The 10621-nt window shown below is 44.2% G+C and overlaps 1 protein-coding gene and 1 pseudogene across 1 annotated transcript in view; one reads left to right on the forward strand and one right to left on the reverse strand.

Moving 5' to 3' along the window:
- The window catches only part of LOC133114862 (arf-GAP with dual PH domain-containing protein 1), a 34828-nt gene extending 28372 nt beyond the window's left edge, over positions 1 to 6456 (forward strand). Inside the window, exons 7-11 of the mRNA XM_061224541.1 lie at positions 632 to 715; positions 1638 to 1700; positions 2134 to 2205; positions 3200 to 3428; positions 4917 to 6456. Coding sequence (XP_061080525.1) covers positions 632 to 715; positions 1638 to 1700; positions 2134 to 2205; positions 3200 to 3428; positions 4917 to 4945 — 477 coding nt within the window. The 3' untranslated portion in view covers positions 4946 to 6456. The remainder of the gene's footprint in view (positions 1 to 631; positions 716 to 1637; positions 1701 to 2133; positions 2206 to 3199; positions 3429 to 4916) is intronic.
- Positions 6457 to 10598: 4142 nt separating this feature from the next.
- Positions 10599 to 10621, reverse strand: part of LOC133115147 (ras-related protein Rab-26-like) — a 94895-nt pseudogene continuing 94872 nt past the window's right edge.

A 10621-nucleotide genomic window follows, 5' to 3' on the forward strand; every position in this document is an offset into this window, starting at 1 on the left:
TGCAGTGTGTGATGGCACTGTATGGTGCTGGCTGATGTCATCATTCATCACCCTGCCTATGACCCAGTGTCAGAAGGCTGCTATTTTTACACGGGCAGGAGGAATGACCTCATAGGGAATTTATGCGGAGCATTTACTCTTCTCCAGAGAGTATTAAGCCTCACCTGAACATCTCACGCGCCACCCTGACGCATCCATGCCAGCTTAACTGTGAAAAGCCTGAAAACTCTGCTTACCTCAGCTTAACTCCCAAAAGCCCTGCGACTGTTGCACTCAGTACACAGGGGATGAGTTCTGTGAATTATTTACCCCCAACCAGAGCCCCCGATTAACCCCAGAAGCGTTTTATTTGTAAAGCCGTTTAATGTAAAATCCACAGACATTAAAAGCTGAAGGAACATTTCAGCTCCCTCTGCAGGGCAGTATCTGCTACTGCACTTTTGTGAATACGCCCTGAACCCAAAGCATATCCTATGAATTTAAAAGCACCACGTTTTGCACTTTTTTGTTTCGCTGTCAGGAAAGACATTTTGTTTAGAAAATCCACCCTGCTTCATTCTGTGTATGTGGTGTTGAGCTGAGTACAGGAGCAGCACCCTGCCCTGAGTGCTGTCCTCTCTGTTTGTGACAGGAAATGGTGGACTGGTTCAATGGCATCAGAGCAGCCCGGTTCCATTACTTACAGGTGGCTTTCCCCGGAGCCAGCGATCCAGACGTGAGTAATTCCTCCCTCTCACAGTCTCTACCTCTGTGACATCATCACCATGCACCAGCTTCCCACTCCAAATGACTCATCAACAAGTGTTCGATTCCCAGCTCTTTGGCTATGTCTGAAACTCTCTATACTAAATACTCCCTAAAGTCTCCTAAATACTGTGTCCTCAAAATATGTACTCTCTGCTATACATACTGCCTAGTAATATTAGTATGTGCTGTGCTCCTGAATGCAGACTGTGAGTACACTGGATAAAAAAAAAGTTAAGTAGACGAGATGTAGTGTACCTTAATATACATATTTCTGGAGTTTCGCTGAGTTTATTTGCAAGAACTTTTCAGGAAGTAAAACATACTTTTTTTTGAGGTCCCACAGATGGGGGGCCTTTTATTACAAGGACAGCGACACTTACAATGCTTAACTGCTGGCTGGAAAATGGCATGGGGACATGTCTTGCAGTCTGCAGTAGACACAACTGATTTTGACGACCCAGTTTTGGGCTCGCCCACACTCGGTGAAACCCTGGAGATATGTACTATATCAATAATACTACATTCAGAGAAACATTTTGCCTGCTTAAATACTTTCTCACCCAGTGTACTCAATTTACATATGCAATACTGAGCATGTAAACTGTCTCGTTCATGGCCTTTGACTTCATTATGACCTCATCAACATGTGCCCTATTCTCAGCTCTTTGCCTTCCATTTGACCTCATCAACATGTGCCACGTCCTCCCCTCTGTGACAGCAATGTGGCCCCATTGAGCTGTTATCACATCTTCTGTATCTCCTCATTAATGTATGTGCCCTCATGATTCGTATGCGATCATGGTTTGCCATTCACTAGTTAAACGACAGCATTTCAATGTTTAATTTTGTTCCTGCCATGTAGCTATTTTCACTTCCTCCTTTCTATCCAGTTGGTGCCAAAACTAACAAGGAATTACATCAAAGAAGGCTACATGGAGAAGACTGGCCCAAAGGTTTGTTTGATTGTCGCCACAACGGTCGAAGCAAAAGGACTCTGGCTAACCTTGGGATTTGAGTCGATTCATGGAGTTTATACAACCTTCATGACTGTAAAATAAACAATGTCACAGTCAAGCCTCCCTGCAATAAAGGGAAGCTATTATGGGATGCAGATTTAGCACACTGGCCAAATTATGATTCAGTACAAGTTAGGCCTTACCAGGGCGCGTGTGTATGTGCATGCCCTGCTGAAAAAAACAGCTGGTAAGCTGGTTCACCAGTTCAGACCAGCTCCATACTCAACATGGTTTGACCAGCTGAAGCTGTGCTTTGAAACAGCTGGTAGCTGGTCATTTCAAGCTGGTCACAGCTGGATTTTACACCAGGGTGTATCCGAGTGTGGAGTTTATCCAGCCTGCAGAGCTCTGTTGCGTCTTACTCTTACAGCAAACGGAAGGCTTCAAGAAGAGATGGTTTACTTTGGATGACAGGAGACTAATGTACTTCAAAGACCCCATGGTAGGCCCCCCTGTTCTTCGTGCTATTACAGTAGAACATAGAACCCACAACCTATTGCTGGATTTTTGCCACGCCTCTATGTAAAAGTTTTTTTGTGGGAAAAATATTGACACACCCACCTGGTAGCAACCATTGAAGGATAAAATATTTATCAGAACAAGTATTTATTTATTTGCTCTTTACAGTCACCTACAGTCAACTTTAAATGTCAGCAGACACAAACAAATGCGCACACACACAAACCAATACACACTAACACACAACAGATACCAAAACAGGAAGAATGACATCACGGAAATTACTGCCCCCTTGGACAGGTCTCTCTTGTAAAATAAATTTTGAATTTAACTTTTACCTTGTGAAAAAGATAAAGGCTTAATAATAAAGACTTTATTATTTCTTATTTAATATTTACGTATGTTACTTGAATAGTTTATCAAATAGTAATATAATCCCGACATCCGCCTATGCATGCACAAACACTCATACACACACACACACACATACACACACACACACACACACACACACGCATGCACACACACTCATAGACACATACACACACACACACACACATGCACACACACTCATAGACACATACACGTCCATGCACGCACACACACTCATACACACACATACGCCCATGCATGCACACACACTCATACACACACACATGCACGCACATACACGCATACACACACACATGCCCTCATACACACACACTTATACACACACACACACATGCACGCACACACACTCATACACACACACATGCACGCACACACACTCATGCACACACATACGCCCATGCATGCACACTCGCTCATACACAGACACACATGCATGCACACACACTCAGACACACACATACGCCCATGCATGTACTCACACATGCACACACACTCACACACACACACACACACACACACAGCTGATGACCTTTCGCCTCCTCGTTCCTCCGTCCCTGGCTGTGATCGGTCCACCTCCTCCCCAGGATGCCTACGCCAGAGGGGAGGTGTTTATAGGGAGCAAGGAGAACAGCTACACCGTTCTGCCCGGCCTCCCCCCCTCCACCCAGGGCAACCACTGGAAGTTCGGCATCACCATAGTAACCCCCGACAGGAAGTTCCTGTTTGCCTGCGAGACGGAGGAGGAGCAGAGGGACTGGATGGGGGTGTTCCAGAGGGTGGTGAACAGACCCATGCTACCGCAGGAGTATGCGGGTAAGACTCCTCCTACACTGCGGTCTAATTTAATGGCCCATTACCAAGGGTCCCTTTGCAGTCAGCACTCCGCTCAGTGCTTAGCGCGGCGGTTCGGGCTGGAACACTCGGGCTGTCTGTTATTGCTTTTGGGTTTCTGAAGCAATGCCGGGATAGTGTGTACGGTGCAGTCTGTAAGTATTCGGACAGCGACGCATTTTTTGTCGTTTTTCGCTCTGTGTTCCAGCAAACAAACGATTCAAGTGCAGGCTTTAAGCTTTAATTTGAGGCCGTTTACATCCATATCGGGTGAACAGTGTAGGAATTACAGCCTTTTTTATCCATATATATTAATCCTCCCAATTTTAGGTGACCAAAAGTAATCGGACAATTGGCTGCTCAAATGTTTCTTGGACAGGTGTGTTATGTTTCATCGTTAGTTCATGTGTAAAAGGGCTAGCAGAAGGTCTAGAGTTGATTCTATGGGTTCCATCTGCATTTGGGGTCTGTTCTTGTTGTCTCTCAACACGAGGACCGAATGTGTATCGTATCGTAACTGTAACTGTTGAACAGATCAAGAGCACTCTGCAGGATGTAGGCGTCGATGTGTGAAAGACGACCACAAAGAGAAGACTACGCCAGCATGACCTCAGATGGTTCACCGCACGATACAAAGACCTGGCAAGCCTCAAAAATAGAATGGCCAGGCTACAGTTTGTCGTGTTCAGACTAAGATGAACATGTACCAGAGCAATGGAAAGAGCAAAGTCTGGAGGCTAAAAGGAACAGCTCGTGATCCAAATTGTTTGGGCATGTATAGATAGATTGGTAGAACATTACATTAATATACCGCTTTTGACCTCAATCCGACTGAGTATGCATGTCACTTGCTGAAGACCAGACTGAAAGCAAATGACCCCCAAAACGAGAAGGAGCTGAAGAGAGCTGCAATACTGACCTGGCAGTGCACCACCAGGGATCTGGTGATGTCTGTGGGTCCTAGACTTCAGACAGTCTTTGATTGCTAAAGATTTGCAACAAAATATTAGAGAGAGTATCTGTGTTTATGGGTGAATGGTGATAGTAACTGTTTATGGGTGAATAGTGTGTTAATGGGTGAATAGAGAGAGTAACTTTGTTTATGGGGGAATGGTGAGAGTAACTGTTTATGGGTGAATAGTGTGTTAATGGGTGAATAGAGAGAGTAACTTTGTTTATGGGGGAATGGTGAGAGTAACTGTTTATGGGTGAATAGTGTGTTAATGGGTGAATAGAGAGAGTAACTGTGTTTATGGGTGAATGGTGAGAGTAACTGTTTATGGGTGAATAGTGTGTTAATGGGTGATAGAGAGTAACTTTGTTTATGGGTGAATAGAGAGAGTAGCTGTGTTTATGGGGGAATGGTGAGAGTAACTGTTTATGGGTGAATAGTGTGTTAATGGGTGAATAGAGAGAGTAACTGTGTTTATGGGGGAATGGTGAGAGTAACTGTGCTGTTGCCCCCTGCAGTGGAAGCCCACTTCAAGCACAAACCCTGAGAGAGGGCCGCGGCCCTGTATGAGGCGGGCCAGGAGAAGCCAGGTGTTCTGCATGACCTGAGCTGGACACACAGGGACCACACCTGGACTCAGGAGGACCGAGGACAGCGGACGTGAATTCCCCCCCCTCCCCCACTCCTCACCACACCCCACCCCGCCGGCCTCGGAATGAAGAATCAACCTGCACTCGTGTCTTTCAAAGGAGGGCCGTAACTGCCCAAACCCCTGAAACAAGCATCTGTTCCCCCCCCCCCCGCTGGTCCCCGGTAAACCCTGTCCTGCCAGAGTTTGTGCTAATCTGCTTCTCTAATGTACTGCTCTGGACCCCAACCTCCATGTTATTGAGAAGTAATCTTTACATGAATGTCGTCTTAACTTATTTGTACTACACTGTTGTGATGAAATAACGTATTGATAAAAAAAAAGAAGAAACAACAGAGGAAAGAAGTAATAGGTAATTCTGACTCTTAACAGGAACCACAGAAAAACACGGAACTGTTTATTTCAGGTGTGTTGACATCAGATGAAAGGCTGCTTGGACATAGATACTGTAACTTGAATTAATCAATGGGCATACTTTTCTGTAATGTGACATGATAAATATTTTATGTCCCTGTGCAGTTTTTTTTTTTTTAATGTTCAGGAATATTACAGAGTGAGCTACGACAAAAAATCAATTTTGTTTTTGATTGAGAAGTTCATACATTTAATGCATAAAACTATAACTCTGAAGTGTTACGTTCTACAAGCTCAGAGGAGTTATTCTCACATCATTCCTCTGCATAGTACAAGTGTTCATTGGGACTTCACTTCAACGGATCCCTTGGCATTTGTAGGTGTAGGTGTAGCTTTGATGTGGTAGCAGTTGTATTTATTGCAACAAGAAGTTGCAATAGTCTAATTTCTTAAGGGAAGTAAAGTCACTTTTTTCTCTCTCTGCTGTCTCTCTCTCTCGCTCTCTCTCACACACACTCCCTCTCCCTCCCTCCCTCTCTCTCTCTGTCTCTCACACACACACGCTCTCTGTCTCTCTCTCTCTCTCTCTCACACACACACACACACACACTCTCACTCTCTCTCTCATACACACATTATCCCATGGCTCTACACCCCATTCTAAAGACTTGTTTTCATATTTCCAATGTGTTGATCGCCCACGGTCATGGTGCCTGCAGATTTATTATTCTCTAATCTCTCAGAGGATCTGCTGTAAGTGACAAGAAGACCACAGCTGAGTGTCGCTGCTCCTGGTCTGTTACCACGGTGAGGGAACCACAGTCATGTATGTGTTTCAACCACAGAGCTTGTGAAGTGAGAGAAAACTGAACAGCCATTTTATGATCTGTTCTCTCTGTTGTTTGTTTATTTATTTATTTATTGACACCTGTAAGATACTTTGGTTCTGCATTTTTTTTTATAGAAATGAAAATGAGCAAAATGTGTGTTCTAGACAGCAGGTGGCGCTGAAGGAGAGGGAAGTGTGCTTGCTACAAATAAAAAACTAAAACAAATAGGATCAGTCATCAAATATGCATTTTCTGTTTCCATTAATGCCAAATGTTGAAATTTCTAAATGTGTTACACCTTAAAGCAGGAAACTGAATTTTCAATTTCCAGTCCTGGATGGCTAGAGTCTCTGCTGGTTTAACTCCAGTCCTGGAGGGCCGCAGTGGCTGCAGGTTTAACTCCAGTCCTGGAGGGCCGCAGTGGCTGCAGGCTTAACTCCAGTCCTGGAGGGCCGCAGTGGCTGCAGGCTTAACTCCAGTCCTGGAGGGCCGCAGTGGCTGCAGGTTTAACTCCAGTCCTGGAGGGCCGCAGTGGCTGCAGGCTTAACTCCAGTCCTGGAGGGCCGCAGTGGCTGCAGGCTTAACTCCAGTCCTGGAGGGCCGCAGTGTCTGCAGGTTTAACTCCAGTCCTGGAGGGCCGCAGTGGCTGCAGGTTTAACTCCAGTCCTGGAGGGCCGCAGTGTCTGCAGTTTTGACTCCAGTCCTGGAGGGCCGCAGTGTCTGCAGTTTTGACTCCAGTCCTGAAGTGCCGCAGTGTCTACAGGTTTAACTCCAGTCCCGGAGGGCCGCAGTGTCTGCTGGTTTAACATTTTTGCTGTGTTTCAGCACAAGTGATTTAGTCATTGATTGGTGAAAGAGCCACACACCTCATTCTCATTGGCTGGAAGAAACAAGGAATACCTGCTGGCACTGCAGTTCTCCAGGGTTGTGTTAAGTTTGACACCCCTGGGCCATGTCGACAAAACACTTTACTTGCCCACTACCAAGTATATAAATTGAGTACACTGTATGAGAAAGTTGTGCAGTAGGCAACATTTTCCCTAAACGTATTGTACCTAAAGTCCCCAGATGTACATATTTACAGGGTTTCGCTGAATGTGGCTGTGCCCGCAACAGCCCCCTTATTATTTGTGCATTCAAAATATGTCTACTGGACATACTGCTGACTGTTCGACAAATGCGACAAACTGTTTTCCAGTGGTACTCAGGTATTGTTGGAAGACCTGTGCCTTTCTAATACAAAGCCCCTGCCTCTTCCTCTATGACGTATTGGACTGCTTCTTCCTCTCTGTAGGACCTCCTAAAAAGTATGTTTTATTTCCTGAAAAGTGTGCTCCCGAATAGACTCAGCGAAACCCCGGAAGTGTGTATATCATCCTGGTGATTTGTAGTACAGTACAAAATTTTGGCTGTATTCGGAAGCACATTACATAAATTAAGTAGACCGTATGTTTAGTAGACAATACACATTTAGAGGGCCAATAGGCTGTTTTGGACACGGCCCTGGTCTGAGGTAAAATAATGTGCGTTTCTTTTGTAGTTGCGCATTATGTCCACCAGGGGGAAACGCCGACACATTAACAGAAAAGTAACCGTATTCTTACAAAATTCCTTAAATCCTTTCCATCTCAGGGGCTTAGTTGTTTGGACGGTTTGATCTGATGCTTAAACATTGATCTATATTTGACACTAATTAATGCAGACATGAATTGGAGAGAGTGCGCTTGATCGAAAAAACACTTGTTTGAAAGTTCCTTCATTCCGATTTACAGTATTTTAAAAAATGTGTTGTTCAACGGAGCCAAGAAAAATGTAATTAAGCATTAATTAAGCTTTGTTCAAGGGATGTTAGACATGAGCGAAAATGTGTTGAATAAGCAATTTGTCATTAGGTATAATTACACTTCCCAATGGTATGCACTTAATTCATTGTACAAACAAATTACAGCACATTAAATGCAGGGATGTCAAATGAAGATCAGGATTCAATTAGCAGCTCTAACAAACATCATTAATTGTGAAGGTAGCAATGTACCGAAAGGCTCTCATGATGCGTTCTGGTCTATAGACAGCAGGGGGCGCTAGGGGAACGTGAGTCAGTGGGCAGGAACGGGCAGTACAGGAAAAAGCCACTCGGAGCCTCTAACTCGTACTCTTTATTAAATTCAGATTTTAATTAAATCAAGGTACAAGCACACTGAAAATTTCTGCAAAAAAGTTACATTTCCAAGATGGCCACAATACATTGACCTTTTTGAGACTAAACCTATTGTAAATTCTGTACATTTCTATTTAATGTGGTATTGATAGCAATTTTACTAATAATAATAAATTACGAATCCTGGGTTGAAAATAGTCAAATACGTTAGGCAAACACGTCAAACACTGTTATTACACTGTAGCAACCCATCTAAAAAATCAGAGTCTTCTCTAAGTAAAAGATAATCTAGTAAGACAGATCCTAAAAAGATGATTTTGCTGTATTACTGTGGGATGGCGAATGCTATTTTACACAGTATATGCAGCATATTCATACATTTTATAAATAAAGCAGCGATCCACATTTCTTAGACTTGACAACAAAACAATACTGTAGCTTCAGAAATATTGCAAAAAATAAAAAATGAAATGTGGCCCTTCATCAATTATTTTTAACATTTCAATTTGCTGTACAACACTGATACAAAATGACAAAGTACCAAGGTTTTGAATTTTCTTTAGTGATCGCTTGGTCCTACCTCTTTCCTGCAGTTTCAAGGGCACCCCTTACCTGCAGTGTGGTAACATCTATTTCTCGACACCACTAAAGCATTTTCAGTTCTAAGGCTTTAGAAAATAACCACTTGCAGGACAAGTAATGCAAACGATAAGCTCAAGATGTTTATATACTCTGTACTGTACAAAATAATGGTTTCATATGTACATTTATTTTACCTTAGTGTGAGTTTCCATTTTCAACTGTAAATGAGCGTCAGCCTGATTCCTGGGTTTGGCTGCTGTGCTTCTGACCGTCTCACCGCGCAGTGACACGTACCTGCCTCTTTGAAGAGCAGTCGTGCTGTGTGTTTAAGGGGGGGTTCAAAGCCTGAAGTGGCGGGGGTTCAAACCAGTGGCTCTCAGAAGCTAACGCCAGTCGTGGGAGAGCGAGGCTTCTTTAAAAGCTGTCGAATGACTCACAGATGCAGGGCCGCAGGTGGAGGGGGTAGAAGGGACGCTATGTCTCGGGTCAGAGCCCAGGATATGGGGTGTACAGTAACTATTTTTAATTTGTTACAAAATATATTAGCTGGGGCCCTCCCAATATATTTTGTCCCGTCCCTCAGTATTCATAGCTGCGGCCCTGATTGTGACCCCAAGGTTTACATTTTTATTGGTTCACAGGGGATGGCTGGTGATTGACAGGATGTGGTAATGCTGCCTCACTTCCCCATCTGTACACATCCACGTGTGCCCTTATTGGGGCTACTCCTGATGGACAATGTGACTAGCCAATGACCGGACAGAGTGGTATTATTAACGCCCCAAAAGGACGGGGCTACCGTGTTCTGCCATTCACTGGTTGGGATCATAAACCAATCAGACTTTGCTCTCAAAAGGAAAAACCACTGATGATTGGTTCAAAGCGGTGTCAGTGACAGCACATGGTATGTAGCTTGTCACACTGAGGCACTCGCTGCGGGACTTGCTGTCGTCAGAGTAGGCCCAGTATCGGATATGAATGACCTACTCGCCCAGAACATGCTCTAACACAAGGATCACTTAACATTAGATAACATTTCACATAGCAGTGCTATATACTGCCAGTTAACATATTGGCTAACCATGCAGGCTAAGAAGCACGCTAAAGGCTACAACAAACACTGCCCCAGGTGGGATTTGAACCCATACCCTTCTATTGAAAAGAGCAAACAGGCCTTCCTTCTCTTCTACAGTCACTGTATTGCTGAATAATCGTGAGGTCACTCCCCAACCCCCCGGTCTGATATGATCTTGGCCTAAAATTATGTTGTCTTTAGTCCTACTGTTTCTCTCCTGTTATCCCAGGCCTCCATTTCAGTTCTGTTAATTCCAGCTTGAGATAAAAAACAATTACAAAGGAGTAACGGCTCCTGAGAAAGCAGGCGGACCGCGTCCTGTCCTGTCTTCCACCAGGGGGTGACCGGGGTCTGTGGAACACCCCCCTGAATGTCGTGCAGCTGGTGAAAATGGCAGCTCACAGAGAGAGAGAGAGAGAGAGAGAGAGACCCCCTGAATGAAATGGTGGTGAGTTTCACTGACACTGATGGGACTTATACAGTACAAATACAGTATAAATACAGTACAGTATTTACAGCCTTACATACAGTGGGTGAAGGTGTGGCCTCTGAGCTGTACAAAATAATGGTTTCAT

This window comes from Conger conger, chromosome 16 (assembly GCF_963514075.1).
Source record: "Conger conger chromosome 16, fConCon1.1, whole genome shotgun sequence".
Classification (NCBI taxonomy): Eukaryota; Metazoa; Chordata; class Actinopteri; order Anguilliformes; family Congridae; genus Conger; species Conger conger.